The 24,651-nt window shown below is 30.6% G+C and overlaps 2 protein-coding genes across 2 annotated transcripts; one reads left to right on the plus strand and one right to left on the minus strand.

Moving 5' to 3' along the window:
• The first annotated feature begins 167 nt into the window (after window positions 1–167).
• LOC111418182 (transmembrane protein 53) lies at window positions 168–7,436 on the plus strand. Its single transcript, XM_023050657.2, has 5 exons — window positions 168–631; window positions 695–902; window positions 6,612–6,764; window positions 6,828–6,956; window positions 7,015–7,436. The coding sequence occupies exons 1-5, from the start codon at window positions 408–410 to the stop codon at window positions 7,177–7,179; spliced, it is 879 nt and encodes a 292-aa protein (XP_022906425.2). The 5' UTR covers window positions 168–407; the 3' UTR covers window positions 7,180–7,436.
• LOC111418179 (uncharacterized) lies at window positions 7,405–24,602 on the minus strand. Its single transcript, XM_023050654.2, has 9 exons — window positions 24,102–24,602; window positions 23,947–24,046; window positions 23,591–23,896; window positions 23,350–23,534; window positions 23,138–23,291; window positions 22,805–23,010; window positions 16,483–20,701; window positions 16,135–16,428; window positions 7,405–8,007 (listed from the first exon to the last, which is right to left on the minus strand). Exons 1-9 carry the CDS (start codon window positions 24,131–24,133, stop codon window positions 7,924–7,926), a joined length of 5,580 nt encoding a protein of 1,859 aa, XP_022906422.2. The 5' UTR covers window positions 24,134–24,602; the 3' UTR covers window positions 7,405–7,923.
• Window positions 24,603–24,651: the final 49 nt, after the last annotated feature.

A 24,651-nucleotide genomic window follows, 5' to 3' on the forward strand; every position in this document is an offset into this window, starting at 1 on the left:
TATTTTTTTTAGATTTCTATGTTAAAAAATCTAAAAAAATCTTTTAAAATGACACAAAAATCGCCATATTTATCGCAAAACGATTTTTTTAAGATGGCGGCTTGATTTATCTAGATACTATGGTTAACTTTTTTTGTTTTTAAAGATAACCACACCGTGTTTGGACTTATTTTAAAGCACTTTTCATATACAATAATAATCTCTTCATATAATTCGTATTAATTTAAACGAATTTCCTTAATGTAATAAATAAAAAATATGAAATTAGAATTTGAATGATTGGGAAAATAAAATTTTTTGAAGTTGGCACAAATAATTTGTTTTAAACATCAAATAAGACAAGTCGTAATGGAAGTGTTAGACGTCAGGTGGCGGGTGAGAATTGAATCGATTACCACCGTGGGGACATGCGCGCGCATTTCAAACGCAGAAACATGGCAGAACTAGACAACTTGGAGTATTACATCAAATTCCCGAACCCGAATTACAATTACACGCAAACAACGAACGGCGACAGCGATTTCGTATTCGTTATCGACGAAAACAAAGTCCCCGTGATCCTTTTATTCGGCTGGGCCGGCTGTCAAGACAAATATCTCTCCAAGTATTCGCAAATCTACGAGGAGCGAGGGTAAGTCTTTCCAATCTTATTTATTCTCAACTAAGATAATAATCAAAATCGTTTTTTTTTTAGTTTAATCACTCTTCGATATACGGCGCCCGTGAAATGCCTGTTTTGGAAACGTTATCAAATGATACAAATCGGACAAAAAATCGTCAAACTACTCATCGATTTAAACTTTGAAAGTCATCCCATCGTCGTGCATTGCTTCTCGAATGGGGGGGCTTTTTTGTATCAAAATTTTTCTTCCGCTTTATCGAAAAGCCCAAAACCGTTACAGGCAAGAACAAATTGTTTTAATTTTTTTTTTATTTCGTCAATCTGATCTAGTTTCAATATTGATAGACGTTTTAATAAACGTGAATTCATTTGACCTTCGAGATCTTTTAAAAATAGATTGATTTTAATTTATATATACATATTATATATATAAGAGCATGTATATATAACGATATGATATATATATATAACTTTAGAGGATTATATCACCTCGTCTTCAAGCGACCTCGTCGGTTTGAGGGTAAATTTCATCTAATAAGACACTTGATATCTTTATTAAGATGAATGAACGATTTCGCTTCAAGTCGCCGAGGCACGAAATTGCACTTTCTAAGTTTTATTTAAGCCAAAGTCACTTGCTACCTAAGCATCATGGAAGCAGCAATTGTAGTGCTTCGGTCGCAAGTGACCTCGACTCAATTTAAAACTTAACTTAATTGATGCTAAAAAAAATTTCAAAAACAGATAAAAGCTTCTAACTTGCTTTATTGTAAATATAAATCGGAACCGGTTTCGGAATCAACGTTCCATCATCAGCCGAAAGCTAATAAGAATTAAAAAAATAATTAAAAATAAAAACTAATATTAAAATAGGACAACAACTTACTGTCAGAGAAACTAATAGGCGAGAACGGTAAGTTGTTGTCCTATTTTATTATTAGTGTTTGTTTTTAATTATTTTTTTATTTCTTATTAGCTTTCAGCTGATGATGGAACGTTGATTCCGAAACCGGTTTCGATTTATACAGGGTGACATAGAAAAAAGTACATTGCATAGTGCCACACAATAGAGGATACTAAAATAAGAAAAAAAGTTCCTATGAACATGGGTCCGCAAGGCCTACGGTTAAAAGATACGGGGTGTTGAATTTAAATTTTTTTTTATTTATTTGCAAAAGCAATGATAAATACTTCAACAATTAAATTTTAATGGTATCATGAAAAATATGATTAATTAAAACAAAACATTAAGTTTTTAGAAGATGTTCAAATTTCGTTCATATTTGAATTTAGCATGATAAAAAACCCCTGTATACCACATTTTATCCATTTTTTGCGTCTCTGGCTAAAGATATACAAAAAAAAACCCAAAAAAAAAATACATACTGTTCATAGGAACTTTTTTTCTTATTTTAGTGTCCTTTATTGTGTGGCACTATGCAATGTACTTTTTTCTATGTCACCCTGTATATTACAATAAAGCAAGTTAGAAGTTTTTATCTGTTTTTGAAATTTTTTTTATATTTGTCACTTGCAACATGGATAATTGGTTAAATTAATTGATACTGTTTCATAAAGGCATAGTTTAAGACGGAAAGTGTACGATGGTGTGTTATTAATTAAACCGAGAAATTTCATTTGATATCATATTATTACAATTTATATATACAGGGTGGTTCATTTTTTAATCGAGAAACTTTGCTAGGATGTAGTACTTGTAAAATATATTTTTTATTTCGGCTTTGAAATTTGAAATTTCGAATGTATGTACTACTGATTACCGTGATTTTTTTTATAAGATCTTTTTAACGCCATAAAATTTTAAGATAAAAAAATATGGGTTGTAAAGCTCATTCTTTAGTGGTACTTTTTGTCTCTTTAATATTTATGCCATGTATAAATATTTTTTTTTAGAATATTTAGCCATGTACCGCTATGTTGAGCTAATATTATTCTAAAAGTTGGTTGATGATTTTTGACTGTTATTAAGCAAGAGTATCAATTTTTTAATATTGTTTAAAACAACGTAATTTGTTAGAGAGACATTCACATAGTTGTGCTTTACAGTACAATGTAGCATATTATATTTTTTTACGCTAAAACTATCATCTTTAAAGAAAAAACCAAAGAGACAAAAAAGTACCAATAATGAATAAGCTTTACAACCCATATTTTTTTATGTTAATATTCCATGGCGTTAAAAAGTTGTTATAAAAAAATCAAAGCGGATGTGAATTTCATCCTCTTAGAGGGCGCTAGGGAAGTTTAAGGTATCTTTGAAAATAAGGTATTAATCAGTAGGACAAACATACAAAATTTCAAATTCTACGGTTTACTTATACTCGAAATAAAAGATAAAATGTAAATTTTTGGCTCAATTGTGACTATAAAAAACTTGTTATTTTGCTAATTACTAGGTCCTAGTAAAGTTTCCTGATTAAAAATTGACCCACCTTATACAGGGTGTGTCAAATGTCTAGAATATAGCCAATAACATCGCCATTTGTGGTTTTAAAGACAAAATTCTTTATTAATTATGGCGCATTTTTTGACGATACTTGCTTGTTTACATTGTTCTTTGTTTCGTTGCTATGGCAACCAACATTATTATTTCTTTTGCATACTTTAATAGAGGATAAGTCCCTCTATGCGATGAACATATCAAATCATATGGTGCTTCCGGTGCTAATTTTTTTTTTAAATATTTTGGATATTGTGGATTGCGTAATTTGTGTATCCAGGTTTTTATTCCATACATTATTAATATTTGGATTCTTTGTCGTTCGCTTAATTGCGCCATATTTGTTTAAACTGTCAATTTTTTGACATTTAAAGCTGTAAACGGCGTTATTTCGGCGCCTACTTTGATTGTAATTAGTTGATTATGAATTGATATGTTCATCGCGTAGAGGGACTTATCATCTCTCTATCAAAGTATGCATCCCATTTAAAATAACAATGTTGGTTGCCATAGCAACGAAACAAAAAACAATACAAACAAGCAAATAACGCCAAAAAATGCGCCATGATTAATAGGGCACGGAAGTTTTGTAACAAAATGATACGATTTCCCCCCTCCACTTGTTCTCATTGGCTAGTTTTTTTGGATTTGTTTTCTAGGAAGCCAGAGATTAAGTGGAGGGGGGAAATCGTATCGTTTTGTTACAAAAGTTTCGTGCCTTAATGATTAATGAAGTTCTTTAAAACCACAAATGGCGAAGTTATTGACTATATTCCAGACATTTGACACACCTGTATACAGAGTGTACAAAAAGTATGGAATAATGATTCTACAGCCTAAGCTTCAACTTGTATTAAAAAAAGTTTTAAACAAAAGTTACTTGAAACTATTTTCCGCATATCTTGGCGTAGAAATAAAATAAAAATGATGACGGCAGTCTGAGTTACGACATGGTGAGTGTGTTTTTAAATGGAACACCCTGTATATTTTAAGTTTTTTGGATTCCTTTGAACAAGGTGTTGCCCATTTACCACAGTTAGCGACAAAGATGTTTGGAGTCGGTATAAGCTCCGCCCATCCCTGTGACGTCAAGGCTTAGGTTGTGTATTCCATAATGACGTCATAATTTGGTTGTCGCTAAGTCAAATCTTTTTAAATAAAAGTTTCAATATCTCGAAAACTATGCAGTTTAAAGCATTAAAACCTTATGGCATTTTGCAACACCTTGTCAATAGGAATCCAACAAACCTTAAAATATACAGGTGTTCCATTTAAAAAACACACTCACCATGTCGTAACTCGGACTGCCGTCATCATTTTTATTTTATTTCTACGCCAAGATATGGGGAAAATAGTTTCAAGTAACTTTTTTTAATATAAGTTGAAGTTTAGGCTGTAGAACCATTATTCCATACTTTTTGTACACCTGTATAACCACTAGTCAAAAATGACATTATTCGAAAGCTTATTTTACTCTGCATCAATATTGAATTTCATTTGTATACTGGCACAAGGAAATTAAAAAATTGATAATTTAAAAAAATGGTGCCTACAAAATTTGTTCCTTGTTTAATTCTGAACAAGTTTTATTTGAAAAATATTTTGATACAAACAATATTTAGGAAGATAATCGTGATTTTGATTTTTTGTACTGTTCAGAGGGAAATTAAAAAATTGAAAATTTAAAAAAATGATGCCTACAAAACTTGTTCCTTGTCTAATTCTTAACAAGTTTTATTTGAAAAATATTTTGGTACAAACAATATTTCGGAAAATAACCTTAAATTTCATTTCTATACTATTCAGTGGGAAATTAAAAAATTGATAATTTAAAAAAATGGTGCCTACAAACGTTGTTCCTTGTTTAATTCTTAACAAGTTTTATTTGAAAAATATTTTGATACAAACAGTATTTCGGAAAATAACCTTAATTTTAATTTCTATACTATTCAGAGGGAAATTAAAAAATTGATAATATTAAAAAATGGTGCCTACAAAAGTTGTTCCTTGTTTAATTCTTAACAAGTTTTATTTGAAAAATATTTTGATACAAACAATATTTAGGAAGATATCCTTAAATTTCATTTCTATACTATTCAGAGGGAAATTAAAAGATTGATAATTTTAAAAAATGGTGCCTACAAAAGTTGTTCTTTGTTTAATTCTTAACAAGTTTCATTTGAAAAATATTTTGATACAAACAATATTTAGGAAGATATCCTTAAATTTCATTTTTATACTATTCAGAGGGAAATTAAAAAATTGATAATTTTAAAAAATGGTGCCTACAAACGTTGTTCCTGGTTTAATTCTTAACAAGTTTTATTTGAAAAATATTTTGATACAAACAATATTTCGGAAAATAATCTTAAATTTCATTTCTATACTATTCAGAGGGAAATTAAAAAATTGATAATTTTAAAAAATGGTGCCTACAAAACTTGTTCCTTGTTTAATTCTTAACAAGTTTTATTTGAAAAATATTTTGATACAAACAATATTTAGGAAGATATCCTTAAATTTCATTTCTATACTATTCAGAGGGAAATTAAAAAATTGATAATTTTAAAAAATGGTGCCTACAAAAGTTGTTCCTTGTTTAATTCTTAACAAGTTTTATTTGAAAAATATTTTGATACAAACAATATTTCGGAAGATATGCTCAAATTTCATTTCTATACTATTCAGAGGGAAATTAAAAAATTGATAATTTTAAAAAATGGTGCCTACAAACGTTGTTCCTTGTTTAATTCTAAACAAGTTTTATTTGAAAAATATTTTGATACAAACAATAATTAGGAAGATAATCTCAAATTTATTAATTACTCTACTATTCAGAGGGAAATTAAAAAATTGAAAATTTTAAAAAATGGTGCCTACAAACGTTGTTCCTTGATTAATTCTGAACAAGTTTTATTTGAAAAATTTTTTGATACAATCAATATTTAAGAAGATAATCTTAAATTTATTATTACTATACTATTCAGAGGGAAATTAAAAAATTGAAAATTTAAAAAAATGGTGCCTACAAACGTTGTTCCTTGTTTAATTCTAAACAAGTTTTATTTGAAAAATATTTTGATACAAACAATATTTAGGAAGATATCCTTAAATTTCATTTCTATACTATTCAGAGGAAAATTAAAAAATTGATAACTTTAAAAAATGATGCCTACAAACGTTGTTCTTTGTTTAATTCTAAACAAGTTTTATTTGAAAAATATTTTGATACAAACAATATTTCGGAAGATAACCTTGAATTTCATTTTTATACTATTCAGAGGGAAATTAAAAAAATGATAATTTTAAAAAATGTTGCCTACAAACGTTGTTCCTTGTTTAATTCTGAACAAGTTTTATTTGAAATTTTTTTGATACAATCAATATTCAGGAAGATAATCTTAAATTTATTACCATACTGTTCACAGGGAAATTAAAAAATTTATTATTTTAAAGAAATATTATGATAAAAGTAATCAAAAATAATAAAATAAGCTTTTGAATCATATACATATAATTTTTTTTTAGATTAAGGGTGTAATAGTGGATTCAGCACCCGGAAAACGTCGTCTTGGAAGTTTATATCGAGCAATTTCGAATATAATAGGAGGAACCTTTTGGTACAACCTTCCAATGTCGATTTTAATAACGATCGTTTGCTCCATAATGTGGATTTACGAGGTAAAAAAATTTAATTATGTAATAACAACCTCAATTTTATTATAAAATAATTGATTTGACCAGATTTTATCGTCTCTTTTAAAACCGGGGTGCTCCATCCAATCGGATCCGTTCGAAATATTGAAAAAAGAAAAAAATACCTGGCCGCAACATTTTATTTACTCAAAAGCCGACGTTTTGATTCCATATCAGGTTGTTGCAAATTCCCAAATTTAATTAAATTAAATAATTAATGTATGTTTTTTTTTAGGATATTGAATACTTTGCTGATTATCGCGAAAACGTTGGGGTTAATGTGACTCGATTGTGTTACGAAGATAGTCCTCACGTTAAACATTACACTCATAATAAAGAATCTTATGTGAACAGCGTGTGCAATTTCATAAATAAATGCTTGAGTAATGGTAGAAATTAATAAATGAATAAACTCGGTTATTAAACGTAATTGAGGAGTAAATTAATGGGAATTAAAGCACTAATTATAATTATTAGGGAATAAATATTTCTTCTTTTGCCAATTCAAGTTGCACAAAAAAGTTGATTAAGAAGAAATGCTAAAGCTTGGACCGCTTCGTTCTATTAAAACAAGTTTGTGGTTAAAAGGATTATTAATAAATGAATTAATTAAAACAACCTAAGCTTACAATAAAGAAATGTATATTATTTTTTAAACATCTTGAAATATTTAATCCTTTTGTGTTCCTACTTCCTGTTTTTATTTTTGTTTAATATTTTTTAAGTCTAAGCGGAAAATAATTAAATTAATACACACATCACACTAATTCGTGATTTAACCTAATCAACTTTCTTAGTATGTACAAAAATTTATATATACCATCATATCGGATCTCGGGGTGATTCTCTTTATTTTTATTATTATTATTATAATTATTACTATCTTTAATTAAATTAATAATAATTAATTTACATTGTTTTCCACTAAATAAATCACAAACGGCGTTATTAAACGAAGATATAAAATAAATTTTATAATGCTAAAGTAAAATGAAGTAACTGGAAATCTCTAGAACGAAATCGACGTGTTTTCGAATAACTCTTTTTAACGAAGGTTAAAAAATGAGAACTTAAAATGTATATTAAAAAATCCTACCTTTACTGTTCTTTAACTTTTTTTTCGAACCCGGACGCACTTTTTTTTTCACTTAAACAGCGACGCAAACTCGGTGTCCAAAAGCACGTCGTCGGATAACACTTCGCTTAATGAATTGTCGTCGAAAATTACCTGCAACAAACAATTATTTTTATTTAAATCAGATATAACAAATTTATTCGCTTTTCGATGATAAAATCCAGTCAATTACGAAACGTTTCTTTTTAGTATTAATATGTTATTAGAGAAACCGAGGCAGCAGAGTTGCCGAGGCAGTAGCTTAGGTATTACATCTCAAAGCAATCAGGAAATGTTCCTCTTTAGTAGTAATGTATTACCAGCAACCGAGGCAGCAGAGCTGCCGAGGCAGTAGCTTAGGTATTACATCTCAAAGCAATCAGAAAATGTCCCTCTTTAGTAGTAATGCATTACCAGCAACCGAGGCGGCAAAGCTGTCGAGGCAGTAGTTATAATAATAATAATAATAATAATAATAATGTTTATTAATCGGATAAGATATAATATATGTACAAATAGAAAAAATTATAAAAAGGCAGTTCCGATTAAAGAGGGTCATGTCAGGTCGACCAAGTGACCAAGGCCCCTTTGTCGCACTGTTTTTCAATGACCCTCAGCAAAATAATAAGACAAAAATTGAAAAATAAAATTTAAATGAAATCAAGCCGATTATAAGCGCAAAAAAAAAATTAACAAACTTAAAATACCCAATAAGAAGCATACTTACATATAACAAGCATACATATATAAATCTCAATCTCTGTCAGCCCCCAATCCTCCCCCCGGCTATGAAACCATTTCAAAATAAACAAAGAAGAAGAGTGCTCAGTCAACTTGCCGCTCACTTAAATAAGCCCTAACCCTTGCCTTAAAGGAAATCAGAGAAAGACTCTTGAAGGAATCAGGCAGCCAATTGTATAAGTTAGGCATACAATACGTAAAGCTGCGTTTGAAAATTTCTAAGCGGTGGTGAGGTATCGTTAGCGTATGCTTATGCCTAATATTAATATTATGGATATCTGTGCGAAATCTAATTTTATCATAGAGGTAAGGCGGATTTTTGTGTAAGATAATTTTGTGGTAGAGACATAAGCAGTGAAGAGTCCTTCGCCGTGTCATGCTCAACCAACCAGCCCATGCCAGCGTATGTGATATGCGCTCCCTTCTACGGATACCATATATAAATCGCAGACAAGAGTTTTGTAACTTTTGAATTTTAGCAGTGTGAACGCTGTCAAGGCAGGAGTGATATATTACGTCACCGTAATTGAAGATGGACAACACCAAGGCATCACACAGATGCGTTCTAAGGTTCTGGTTCAAAATGTATCTGTTGTTGTAAAGCAACCTTAATGTAGAGTAAGCTCGCCGTAGAAGGGACCGAACATGCCCATCAAAGCGAAGGCGCTCATCGAAACATATACCCAAATTTTTTACATTTTCCCCAAAGCTAAGACGACTTCCACCCATCACCAAATGCAAGTTAGTTTTTACAAACTCGGATGAAGCTCTATCCCCAAAAACCATAACCGATGACTTACTAGAATTAATCCGTAGACAAAGCTTGCCAGCAAGTTCTTCGATCTTAACTAAGTCATGATTAATTTTGCTTTCAGCGTCTTCCATATCACACAGTTTAAAGGAGTAGAGCAGTTGAGTATCATCAGCATAAAAGTATGGCATACAGTGATCCAAAACATTAGCGAACCCAATTGTAGATATCAGATATAACAGAGGACCCAAAATAGAGCCCTGTGGGACACCCGATATTACATCTGCGGTATTGGATGTACCACCATTAAGTTTAACCAACTGCTTTCGTCCAGACAAATAACTTTGTACTAAATGAATCGAACCTAAAGATAAACCTATATAATGGAGCGCAGCCACCAAAGTATCATGATGTATTCTATCAAAAGCCTTAGAAAAATCCAAAAGTGTTAAGATAGTAACCCGTCTGTCGTCAATTGCTTTGAAGATTTCATCCGTCACACCCAGAAGCGCAGTAGCGCTACTAAATCCCGGACGGAAGCCAGACTGGCAACTGGGCAACACACTATAATCATCAAGATGACAGCGAAGTCTGACCGCCATGACCCTCTCACAAACCTTGGATAATATAGGCAATATACTAATTGGCCTTAAGTCTCCCAATTCATGAGGATTTTGGGTTTTTGGAATTGGAGTTACCAGGGCGATCTTCCAAATATCAGGGAACACAGAACATTCAATGGAATAGTTAATTATATGGCACAAGAAGGGCAAAATTGTAGGACAACACATTAAAAGCATTTTAACACTTATGCCATCCATACCAACAGAGTTTGATTTGATACCACATAGAATATTGAAAATTTCAGTTTCATTTGTAAGAGAAAATGTTAGTTTTTCTGTAACTTGTGGAAGTATGTTATTCCAATAAAAGTTAATCAACTCAGCACTTCCCGTTGAATTAGTTTGAGTGCTGAGAAGGAAATTGTTAATAGTATCAGCATCAAAACCAGTATCAGTCAATACTTGAGTCTTATTTTTGACAACACCCAATTTCCTAAAATTCATCCAAAGATCACGAGATGATCGCTCCTGAAACAATGTGTTCAAAAACGCCCGTTTTTCTCTCAGAATGGCCGAGTTAGTATAATTACGTAGTTGTTTATAATACAGGAAGTGATTGGGACACCTGCTCTGGCGGAATCTACTATAAGCCTGATCACGAAATCTCATAAGGAGCTTGATGTTATCAGTCATCCAAGGGCAATAGTTTTTACGGATGGAAACAGTACGAAAGGGCGCATGACGATCAAAAAGATTATGAATTGAATCAACAAAAAAGGCCACCTTATCATTAATGTCCTGAAATTGGAGTATCCGGCACCAGGGTACTGACAGCAAATCCGCAGAAAACATGTCAGAATTAAGGTGTTTGAAATCACGAAATGTAAGTTTCGGGTATACATTTTTTAATCTTCCATGCATCCCGAGATCAACGAACACCAAATTATGATCTGCAATATCATGAACAGGTTGAACACCAGTTCAAGTATTATAAAAAAATAAGTAAAGTGTCCTTCTTTTAGGTATTTATGTACTATAGGGAAGCCGAGGCAGCTGTGCTGCCGAGGTAGTGGCTCAAGTAGTACAAAATAATGTAAAATTGTTCCTCTTTAATAGTAATGTATTACCAGCAACCGAGGCAGCAGAGCTGCCGAGGCAGTAGCTTACGTATTACATCTCAAAGCAATCAGAAAATGTCCCTCTTTAGTAGTAATGTATTACCAGCAACCGAGGCAGCAAAGCTGCCGAGGCAGTAGCTTAGGTATTACTTGTCAAAGCAATCAGAAAATGTTCCTCTTTAGTACTAATGCATTACCAGGAACCGAGGCGGCAAAGCTGCCGAGGCAGTAGTTCAAGTATTATAAAAAAATAAGTAAAGTGTCCTTCTTTTAGGTATTTATGTACTATAGGGAAGCCGAGGCAGCTGTGCTGCCAAGGTAGTGGCTCAAGTAGTAGATAATAATGAGAAATAGTTCATCTTTAGTAGTAATGTATTACCAGCAACCGAGGCAGCAGAGCTGCCGAGGCAGTAGCTTAGGTATTACATTACAAAGCAATCAGAAAATGTTCCTCTTTAGTAGTAATGTATTACCAGCAACCGAGGCAGTACTTCAAGTATTATAAAAAAATAAGTAAAGTGTCCTTCTCTTAGGTATTTATGTACTATATGGAAGCCGAGGCAACTGTGCTGCCGAGGTAGTGGCTCAAGTAGTACAGAATAATGTAAAATTTTTCCTCTTTAATAGTAATGTATTACCAGCAACCGAGGCAGCAGAGCTGCCGAGGCAGTAGCTTACGTATTACATCTCAAAGCAATCAGAAAATGTCCCTCTTTAGTAGTAATGTATTACCAGCAACCGAGGCAGCAAAGCTGCCGAGGCAGTAGCTTAGGTATTACTTGTCAAAGCAATCAGAAAATGTTCCTCTTTAGTAGTAATGCATTACCAGGAACCGAGGCGGCAAAGCTGCCGAGGCAGTAGTTCAAGTATTATAAAAAAATAAGTAAAGTGTCCTTCTCTTAGGTATTTATGTACTATAGGGAAGCCGAGGCAGCTGTGCTGCCGAGGTAGTGGCTCAAGTAGTACATAATAATGAGAAATAGTTCATCTTTAGTAGTAATGTATTACCAGCAACCGAGGCAGCAGAGCTGCCGAGGCAGTAGCTTAGGTATTACATTACAAAGCAATCAGAAAATGTTCCTCTTTAGTAGTAATGTATTACCAGCAACCGAGGCAGTACTTCAAGTATTATAAAAAAATAAGTAAAGTGTCCTTCTTTTAGGTATTTATGTACTATATGGAAGCCGAGGCAGCTGTGCTGCCGAGGTAGTGGCTCAAGTAGTACAAAATAATGTAAAATTGTTCCTCTTTAATAGTAATGTATTACCAGCAACCGAGGCAGCAGAGCTGCCGAGGCAGTAGCTTACGTATTACAACTCAAAGCAATCAGAAAATGTCCCTCTTTAGTAGTAATGTATTACCAGCAACCGAGGCAGCAAAGCTGCCGAGGCAGTAGCTTAGGTATTACATTACAAAGCAATCAGAAAATGTTCCTCTTTAGTAGTAATGTATTATCAGTAACCGAGGCAGTAGCTTAGGTATTACATCACAAAGCAATAAGAAAATGTTCCTCTTTAGTAGTAATGTATTACCAGTAACCGAGGCAGCAGAGCTGCCGAGGCAGTGGCTTAAGCATTATAAAGCAATAAGTCAAGGTTTTAAGTATTTATGTACTATATGGAAGCCGAGGCAGCTATATCATCATTATAACCGTATTTGAGGTTAAAATAGAACACTTTCAACCATAAAAAAAAGCATTATTTCATTTATATCGATATTAGTCATTCACAACAATCACAATACTGTGAAAATTTTGTGAATTTTCATTTTTTAACGTTCTTATATCATTTTTGATAACAAAATCGAACACAAAAAATGCGATTTAGAACTTATTATTAAGATAATCAATCGCAACGATGCCTTTTATTGTGAAAATTTTTGTGAATATTAATTTTTATCAAATATATCATCATTATAACCGTATTTCGGGTTAAATTTTGTGAACTTACGTTTTTATATCATTTTTGATATAAAATTCAAACATTTTAATACAAAAAATGCGATTTTAAATTCATTATTAAGATAATTATTCACAACGATAACTTTTATTGTGAAAATTTTATGAATATTAATTTCTTTATTAAATATATCATTATCACAGTATTTTGGATTAAAATAGAACATTTTTAACCAACAAAAAATGCAATATTTCATTTATACCGATATAAGTCATTCACAACTTTGTGAAAATTTTGAGAATTTTCATTTTTTAACGTTCTTATATCATTTTTTATACAAAAATCAAAGATTTTAATACAAAAATGCGATTTTGAATTCATTATTAAGATAATCAATCGCAACGATATCTTTTATTGTGAAAATTTTGTGAATATTTATTTTTTATCAAATATATCATCATTATAACTGTATTTGGGGTTAAAATAGAACATTTTTAACCAACAAAAAATGCAATATTTCATTTATACCGATATTAGTCATTCACAACAATCACATCTTTGTGAAAATTTTGTGAACTTACATTTTTTAACATTTTTATATCATTTTTGATATAAAATTCAAACATTTTAACACAAAAAATGCGATTTTAAATTCATTGTTAAGATAATTATTCACAACGATAACTTTTATTGTGAAAATTTTGTGAATATTAATTTGTTTATTACATATATCATCATCATTACAGTATTTGGGATTAAAATTGAACATTTTCAACAAAAAAAAATGCATTGTTTCATTTATATCGATATTAGTCATTCACAACAATCACAACTTTGTGAAAATTTTGTGAATTTTCATTTTTTTAACGTTCTTATATCATTTTTGATATCAAAATTGATCATTTTAATACAAAAAATGCGATTTAAAACTTATTATTGAGATAATCAATCGCAATGATGCCTTTCATTGTAAAAATTTTGTGAATATTAATTTTTATCAAATATATCATCATTATAACCGTATTTATGGTTAAAATAGAACATTTCTAACTAACAAAAAATACATTATTTCATTTATATCGATATTAATCATTCACAACAATCACAATTTTGTGCAAATTTTGTGAATTTTCATTTTTTAACAGTTTTATATCATTTTTGATACCAAAATCGAACATTTTAACACAAAAAATGCGATTTTAAATTTATTATTAGGATAATCATTCACAACGATAACTTTTATTGTGAAAATTTTGTGAATATTAATTTGTTTATTAAATATATCATCATCATTACAGTATTTAGGGTTAAAATTGAACATTTTTAACAAAAAAAAAATGCATTGTTTCATTTATATCGATATTAGTCATTCACAACAACCACACCTTTGTGAAAATTTGGAGAGTTTTCATTTTTTAACGTTTTTATATCATTTTTAATATAAAATTCGAACATTTTAACACAAAAAATGCGATTTAAAACTTATTATTAAGATAATCAATCGCAACAATGCCTTTTATTGTGAAAATTTTTGTGAATATTAATTTTTTATCAAATATATCATCATTATAACTGTATTTGAGGATAAAATAAAATACTTTTAACCAACAAAAAATGCAATATTTCATTTATACCGATATTAGTCATTCACAACAATCACAACTTTGTGAAAATTTTGAGAATTTTCATTTTTTAACGATTTTATATCATTTTTAATATCAAAATCGAACATTTTAATACAAAAAATGCGATTTTAAATTCATTATTAAGATAATCAATCGCAACGATATCTTTTATTGTGAAAATTTTGTGAATATGAATTTTTTTATCAAATATATCATCATTATAACTATAGTTGGAGTTAAAATAGAACATTTTTAGCCAACAAAAAATGCAATATTTCAATTATACCGATATTAGACATTCACAACAATCACAACTTTGTGAAAATTTTGTGAACTTTCATTTTTTAACGTTTTTATATCATTTTTGATATAAAATTCGAACATTTTAACACAAAAAATGCGATTTTTAACTCATTATTAAGAAAACGATAACTTTTATTGTGAAAATTTTGTGAATATTAGTTTGTTTATTAAATATATCATCATTATCGCCGTATTTTGGATTAAAATAGGACATTCTTAACCAAAAAAATGTATTATTTCATTTATATCAATATTAGGCATTCACAACAATCACAACTTTGTGAATATTTAGTGAATTTTCATTTTTAACGTTCTTATATTATTTTGATATCAAATTCGAACATTTTAATACAAAAAATGCGATTTTAAAACCATTATTAAGATAATCACTCGCAACGATATCTTTTATTGTGAAAATTTTGTGAATATGAGTTGTTTTATCAAATATATCATCATTATAACTGTATTTGGGGTTAAAATAAAACATTTTTAACTGACAAAAAATGCATTATTTCGTTTATACCGATATTAATCATTCACAACAATCACAACTTTGTGAAAATTTTGTGAACTTTCATTTTTTAACGTTTTTATATCATTTTTGATATAAAATTCGAACATTTTAACACAAAAAATGCGATTTTAAACTCATTATTAAGAAAACGATAACTTTTATTGTGAAAATTTTGTGAATATTAGTTTGTTTATTAAATATATCATCATTATCGCCGTATTTTGGATTAAAATAGGACATTCTTAACCAAAAAAATGTATTATTTCATTTATATCAATATTAGGCATTCACAACAATCACAACTTTGTGAATATTTAGTGAATTTTCATTTTTAACGTTCTTATATTATTTTTGATATCAAATTCGAACATTTTAATACAAAAAATGCGATTTTAAAACCATTATTAAGATAATCACTCGTAACGATGCCTTTTATTGTGAAAATTTTGTGAATATTAATTTTTTATCAAGTATATCATCATCATAATCGCGTTTGGTATTAAAATAGAACATTTTTAACCAAAAGAATTGAATTATTTAATTTATATCGACGTTAGTCATTCACAACATTGTGAAAATTTTATTAATTTTCATTTTTTAACATTTTTGGTATCAAAATCGAACATTTTAACACAAAAAATGCGATTTTAAATTTAATATTAAGATAATCATCTCAACGATAACTTTGATTGTAAAAATGTTGTGAATTTTTAAATTTTTTTACTTACTTTGTACAACGTTTGAACGTTTTCGCCAACATATTCACAAGCGTACACATTTCCATCCTTTAAGCTAACCTCAACGGGATCTCCGACGGAATAGGACGAAATTCCCTCTGTAGTTATAGGCGATAACGGTTTTGAAACAACATTTTCCGCGAGAACATCACTCACAAAGCTTCCATCTTTCACCACGTAAAATCCAAACGTTTTCGTTAAGCGGTGATTCAAAACTTCCGCTTTATAAAAACGACCATTCCCGTGTTTTTTGGCCCAAACTTTCGTTGCTGGTTTAAAAATTTCCTTAAAAAAAAAATTAATTTAATTAAAACATTTTTTTTTTAATTTTAATTTTACTTTTTCTTGTTCCGGTTCTCGTTTCCACCGCCCATCTTTTAATTTCGGGTAAGTCCTCAGTGTTTCGTTGCGTTCTAATCGCTTACTAATAGATGGGGCCAATATCTTTAAAATATTTTCTACGCGAACCCCTAATTTTTTCGGGGTTAAAGCCGAAATCTTTTCGTCCAAAGTCTTGGCGCGTTCTTGAGACATCAGGAGGCGTTTTGGGTTATTCAATTTCTTTTTTAACGCCATCTGACGTTGATATTTACAATACCACGGTTCTTTTCGGTTTTTTCGAATTTTTTTCTTTTGTTGATTTTCGCGTTGTTTTTCATCAACCGCGATTAATTCACTTTCGATGTCTTTTAATGAAAATTTATTAGTTGATGTTGTATCATCTTTTTCTTTTAAATCATCATCTTCATTAAAATTTTCCGATTTTAACTCAATTTCTTCTAAGACTTTATTGGTAACTTTGGAATCTTTTTGAATCTTTTGGTCTAAATTTTCTTGGTCGATTTTCTTAACATCCTCGGATGTTGTTATGGGTTCCAACGACATCGGATAAAACCGTTCCGAATTGTTAAATTCGACGTTACACGAATACGAATAAAATTTTTGGTTTGTCCAAATCAAATTGGGCCGATTTTTCGGCGGCTTATTTTCTTTCGGCTTTACTATTTCATTTTCCTCCATTTTCTCAACTTGCTTATTAATCTCCTCCTTAATAGCCACCATTTCCTCCTCGAAAACTTGCTCCGCTTCTTGCTGTTGTTGCTGGTTATTCAAAAACGCCTGATCATCATCAGCAATGAAATCGTTTAAGGTTGGCTCCGAAATTTGGTTTTGAAATGGCGTTAAATTTGTGAACTGGCTTTGATTTTGATACTGATTAGTTTCGGGGAATTGATTTTGAGGCGCAAATTGAGTCGGAATCGCTACTATCGAGTATTCCGATGGCATTACAATCGATTGTTGCATTCCAATGAGATTCTGAACGTTGTAACCAGGCGGAGTTGAACCCGATAAGTAATTTTGTATCGCACAAAAATTTAAATTTTGATTCATTTGATTCAAATTTTGACTCGTTACTATCAAATTTTGATTCTGAACCAAATTTGTTTGATTTTGTAACAAATTTCCTTGATTTCGTATCAAATTTGCTTGATTTATCATCAAATTTCCTTGATTTTGTATCAAATTAGGTTGATTTTGTATCAAATTAGGTTGATTTTGAACCAAATTTGCTTGATTTTGAACCAAATTACTTTTTTGAACCAAATTAGGTACACTTTGAACCAAATTACTTTGATTTTGAACCAAATTATGTACACTTTGAACCAAATTCGTTTGATTTTGCATCAAATTAGCTTGATTTTGATTCAAATTAGGTATATTTTGAACCAAATTACTTTTTTGTCCCACATTAGGTAGATTTTGAACCAAATTAGTTTCATTTTGACCCAAATTCGTTTGATTCTGCATCATATTGGCTTGATTTTGACCCAAATTACTTTTTTGTCCCAAATTAGGTAGATTTTGACCCAAATTCGTTTGATTCTGCATCATATTAATTTGATTTTGACCCAAATTAGGTAAATTTTGTACTAACGTCACATTTTCGGAGTAATTAATCACAGTTGGACTAGAATTTTGTAAATTACTACGATTTGGGACAGCTTCGTTAACTTTCTGCGATGACATTTCGACTTTTACCGCATCTTTTTGGCCTGGTTTAATAATTTCCTGTTTTTGACTTGAATTAACTAAAACACTCCTCGATTTCATCGATTTAAGCCCTTTTTTATCATCTTTAAACGTGTAAATAGGCGATTTAATCAACTTTATGTCACCGTGCGCGAAATCTTCAACCTTAACCTCAACTTTAACCGCGGATTGCGGCGAATTCACTTTTAAACTTTTCATTTTCAAGTTTTCGCACATTTGATGAGATTTCGTTACATTTGAATCGTTAGAATTGATTATTTTAACGTTCGGATTATTTATCGCATTTGAAGTGACGTTTATCGCCGCCATTTTGCGCGGCTTTGGCGGGATTTTTAAATTTTTATTTTGCAAATTTAAATTTTTATTTTGTAAATTCAAATTCAAACTTTGCGTATTTAAATTTAAACTTTGTGTATTTAAATTCAAACTTTGCGCGTTCAAATTCATATTTTGTAAACTCAAATTTTGCGAATTCAAATTTTGCGTGCTAAAATTTTGCAAATTCAAATTTGGTGAACTCAAACCGTGCGAATTCAAATTTTGCGTATTCGGAATCGTTAAATTATTACTAAACGGTAAATTAATACTGATATTAACACCCGATTTTTGAAAATTCGAAGGAATTTGAATCGTTTTGACGTTTGACGTTTTGAGGTTAGGTTTTTTCATAACCTTCATTTTATCGTTTAATTCGTTATCGTACTTTATTTCCTTTTCTTCTTTCGTCATTAATATCTTATCTAATCGGTCGTAATCTTCCTCCTTTAAAATTAAATCCTTTTCTGGATTCTCCTCCAAAATCTTATCTAACCTTTGATAATTAGGATCATTCGTTTCTGAGTTAAGCATATGAACGATGTTTTGAAACGTTTTTTGGTCGCCGTTTCCGTTGGTTTTCCCCAAAAATATAACCTCATCCGATATTGACTTATTTATTTCTTTGTTTATGTTGATAGATGGCGCTTGGAGTAATTTGTGTAAAGTAGGGACCGCTTTTTGCATGGTCCCTGGAATTAAAGGTTTTATTTTGTTGTTGGTGGTTGTTGAAGTTTTATGCAATATGTACATGTTTTTGAATTTCGAATGATTTGGGTTTAAACTTCCCATACTTTGCAAAGACTTTTGAATACTCTTCATAACCTTACTTTTATAAATTGGAACTTTTTTCTTTGATTCTTCTTGATACACGCCTTTTTGATTCCGGTTTAATTTGTCTAATATTTCTTTTCGGACGATATTCTTCGAAACCACCGCTTTTATTTCTTTGGGAATCGTATTTTTCGTCACTTTCTTTAACACAACATCTTTCGGAAGATAAACATAATCAGAATCTATTTTATTTGGTGATGTTTGAGTCTCAGCTATTAATTTCGGCATATTTCCTTCTTCGCTTTTAATACTTTCTTCTAATTTTATGGGTTTAGCTTCAACGTTTTGTTTTATTAAGGTTGGCATTTTCTTTGGTTTGCGAATTTTCTTTAATTCCGACGTTAAAGACTGCCTTTTCATTAATTCTGTTTTAGGGACTTCCCCCACAAAATTAAAAAATTGCTTTTCGTGTAATGCATTAACATCATCTTTTGGTGAGGTTATATTTAAAGTTTTCTTAACAGAAACTTCGTAATTCTTTAAATCCTCATCCTCAAATATCTCTGTTTTTGGTACAATCAACCCAGAATGTTCTGGTTGAATCTGATATCGACTCCTCATCAACTCCTCATGTTCTTGTTCCGCCTCCTTAATAATATTGTTAATGGCTAAACAAGTTTTATCCAACTCCTCATCTAAAGCTGCCATATCAGTCACTTTTTTATGCTTCTTACACTTCTCTTTATGCTCTTTTTTGTGCTTCTTATGTTTCTTCTTCTCCTCCTCTTTAACGAATCCAATTGGAGCCACAACGGGGCCACAAACCTTCTTCGACTTAGTATCCAATGGCGTGAACAACCCACTTCGTTCAATTTCATCGATCGGGTTAATTTCTCTTCGTTGCGGTTTATTTTCGGGTTTTTTCGTTTTTGCTTTTGCCGTTTTTGGTAGAAATGGGCCACAAGATGATGGCGGTTTAAAATCTTCATCAGCGTTCTTCTTTCGCTTCACTTTCCTCTTTTTTGCAACCACCTCATAACCCTCGTCGTAAATCGACGCTTCCCCAACATCGATTTCCCCAGCTTTCAACCAAATATCTTCTAAAACTTCTAATTGTTGTTCATCGGGGCTCACTTCATCTCCTTGTTCGGCATCCATATCTTCTTGAATTAATTCAAGTTGAAGCTCAGTGGGGAATTCTGATAAACTAAAGCCATGGGAGAAACCTCCAGAGGCCATCGATCGAGACGCTTTTGGGGGGCGACGCTTTAATGGGGCTTCTAAAAAGCTTTGTGGCAATTCTTGGTTATTTTTGTTGCAAAGGATGTCTTGGGGTAAAGGTAACGGGGCTGCTGATTGCTTATTTGGTTCTTCTGGATGAGGACCAATGTCTAATCCTTGTAACCATTTATCATATCTAAAAAAATATTTAATAAAAATTAATTGGATATTAAAATAGTTTAGTATACAAGGAGAAAAATTAAAAAAATTGAATTTGAGGCTGTCTAAAAGTGCCCTAAAGATGTCAAAATGATTCAAATTGATTCAAAACGACTTTTAATTACTTGGTAGAGAAGAAATAAGACAAAAAAATTAATAAGGATGATTTCCAGAAACTTCAAAGATTTTAGAATACGGAAAAAGCTACCAAAAACATCTCTAGACTTAATTAGGATAAAAAAATTCAAAAAAATGATTTTGACGTTCTTTGAGAGTGTCCCAAAGGTACAAAGAATCAAAAAACGTTAATTGGTGTTTGCCAAAATGACTCAAATTGATTAAAAACGTTTCTAAATTAATAAATAAAGTCAAAAGAAGTTAAAACAATTAATAAAGATGTTTTCCAAAAGCTCCAAAGATTTTAGAATATGAGAAAAAGATGGTTGGTTTGAATCAAAATAATTCTAAGCTACCAAAAACAACTCTAGGATACTTAATTAGGATGATAAAATTCAAAAAAATGATTTTGACGTTTTTTGAAAGTGTCCCAAAAATACAAGGAATCAAAAAAACTTTATTGGTGGTTGTCAAAATGACTCTATTAGATTAAAAACGTTTTTAAATTAATAAAAAAGTCAAAAGAAGTTAAATTAATTAATTAGGATGTTTTCCAAAAGCTCCAAAGATTTTAGAATATGAGAAAAAGATGGTTGGTTTGAATCAAAATAATTCTAAGCTACCAAAAACAACTCTAGGATACTTAATTAGGATGATAAAGTTCAAAAAAATGATTTTGATGTTTTTTGAAAGTGTCCCAAAGATACAAAGAATCAAAAAACGTTAATTGGTGTTTGCCAAAAACACTCAATTAGATTAAAAACGTTTTTAAATTAATAAATAAATTCAAAAGAAGTTAAAATAATTAATAAGAATGTTTTCTAAAAGCTCCAAGGATTTTAGAATATGAGAAAAAGATAGTTGATTTGAATCAAAATCATTCTAACGTACCAAAAACATCTCTAAGATAATTAATTATGATGAAAAATTCCAAAAAAATTAAATTGACGTATTTTTAAAGTGTCCCAAAGATACAAAGAATCAAAAAACGTTAATTAGTGTGTGTCAAAATGACTCAAATTGATTAAAAACGTTTTTAAATTAATAAATAAAGTCAAAAGAAGTTAAAATAATTAATAAGAATGTTTTCTAAAAGCTCCAAGGATTTTAGAATATGAGAAAAAGATGGTTGGTTTGAATCAAAATAATTCTAAGCTACCAAAAACAACTCTAGGATACTTAATTAGGATGATAAAATTCAAAAAAATGATTTTGATGTTTTTTGAAAGTGTCCCAAAGATACAAAGAATCAAAAAACGTTAATTGGAGTTTGTCAAAATGACTCAAATTGATGAAAAACGTTTCTAAGTTAATAAATAAAGTTAAAAGAAGTTAAAATAATAAATAATAATGTTTTCTAAAAGCTCCAAAGATTTTACAATATGAGAAAAAGATGGGTGGTTTGAATCAAAATAATTCTAACCTACCAAAAACAACTCTAGGATATTTAATTAGGATGATAAAATTCAAAAAAATGATTTTGACGTTTTTTGAAAGTGTCCCAAAGATACAAAGAATCAAAAACAGTCATTGGTGTTTGTCAAAATGACTCAAATTGGTTGAAAACTCTTTTTAATTATTAAATTAAGAAGAAACAAGTTAAAAAAATTAATAAAGAATTGAAAAATAGAGACAATAAAACGAGCTATTGAGAGGGCAATGTTGGGGATCAATTTTAGAGACAGAATGGACTATCTACTAAAATCGCAGTAGTAAGACAAAAGAGCCAAAAGATCATCCAAATGGAGGGCTTGGGCAACAAATAGGAGTGTGGGAAGACAATAACAGAGATAGCTGGATGACATTAAGATTGGGGGGAAAAAATTAGAAACAATAGTAACAATCAACTATATAGATTACTAGGTTGATGGTAAAAATGGTTCAATATGAGCAAATTTATTTATATAATAAGGTTTCTTAGAAAACTTCCTAAACTGAGTAAATTGAGGTTAAGTCGTATTACCGATCAGGTTGAAATCGCTTCACAAAAGTATCCATGGATATTTTAACCATATCCTTACTACAAGTACATTGCATTGCACGTTTTCCATACTCAATCCAACGGGGCGTTGCAAAATTAGTTGACTCGGCACAATTAAAACCATGATTAAACCCAGCATGATAGCCATATGGAAAAGTAATCATTATTTCACCTTCTTCTTGTGTGATCTAATAAAAACAAGTAAAATTAATTGATTTAAAATAAAATAAATTGATCAAAAAAAATTTTAGGTTATAAATTTTTATGTCAAAAAAATTTTTTAGGTTATAAATTTTAAATAATAATTTTACCCACCTTATTATAAGGAATTGAATACTGTCTAAGAATTTGTGGAGAAATTAGCGTCATTTTGTGGCGAAGAAATGCTTGGCAAGTTTTATAACTGCTTGGAAAAAAACCATTTGCGAGTCTTTCGAGTCGTCGTCCATGTTCTGGGGGAATCGAATACCTAAAAAAATGAATATTATAAATTTTAATTCAATTAAACGGAATAAAAATGAAATAACCATGTTTTTGGAGCCCCAAAATGTAAATAATTAATCGAGTATAAATCCATGTCTTCCGTGTGCCAAGCAAAAGTAGTTTTCCACATTCCAAAATATAAATAAGCCGTGTTAACCCCTTCAATTGAGATGCCATAATCCTCATTGACATAATCGAGGATGGTTCCTAATCGATTTATATTCCACTCCTAAAATTAAAAAAAAAAATTTAAACATAACCTCAAATTACAAAAAAAAAATTTACATTAACTTCCGGGTCGGTTAAACTCCCAGAAACATCCGCCCCATAAATCGGGGCTATATAAGTAATATTCTTCCAATATTTTCGCTCTAAATCCTCATAATCGAAATGTCGCGGGGTGCAATATCTCTCAGAATTAGCCAGCTCGGAGTATTGTTTCACCGTCATGGGTTTTTTTTGGATATTAATTTGTTGATAAAGTCCTTGTTTTCCTGTAACCACCTGACAAATCGGAGCCGGGATCGAGATGTTTAATTTTTCTAAATCATAACCGGATTTTCGAGGGACCCATTCCGGTGGTGGTATAACCTAAAAATTTTTTGTTTTAATACCAACCATAACAAAAAAATCACTTTTACCTTAGCCAAACCGGCTTTATGGGCCCCCTTCGACTCCATGTGCTCGACATACTTCGAGAAATCCTTAAACTCGTCCCAAGTAGGGCGAAAAACCATAATTCTAAACGAAAATATCGATTATTTACATCAAAAAGTTAGGTTATGTTTTGACTCACTTCGGAAAACGTTGACTGCCGGAGTCCGACATGGTGAAAATTATATTTTTCAAGTCGTTCTTAACGGAAATACACCATTTACATCACGTTATCACCGCGATTTTAAAGAAAATTCTATAAAAAACAGGATTTATTTACACGAGACACTATCGAATAATAGCGGAGGCCATTTTTGTTTTCATAAAATTCACGTAGACAAAAATTCACGTTTAATTACACCCGGGGGCGGTGTCGGTGCGCGAAACGATCACGTTTAGTTTAAATCAACACGTACGATTACGTTTCATTTTAATTTAAGATTAATACGAACCGTTTTAATCGCGAAACATAAACATCTTTTTGCAGAAGTGATTGGTGATGAGCTAACTTCAGACTCGATTGTAAAGCTAAACTATTCGGTGTATGCAACCCAAATAACAGCAGTGACGTTTCGGTTGTTTAATTTTTTTAAAAAATTATTTTTGGTTAAAAAAAAATAAATTAAAATTCAAGTTAATGACGTTTTAGGTTTTCAAAACATTGCGCGCGTTGGAAAAATTGGTTTAATTCG

This window comes from Onthophagus taurus, unplaced genomic scaffold, assembly GCF_036711975.1.
Source record: "Onthophagus taurus isolate NC unplaced genomic scaffold, IU_Otau_3.0 ScKx7SY_16, whole genome shotgun sequence".
In the NCBI taxonomy this organism is placed as follows: domain Eukaryota; kingdom Metazoa; phylum Arthropoda; class Insecta; order Coleoptera; family Scarabaeidae; genus Onthophagus; species Onthophagus taurus.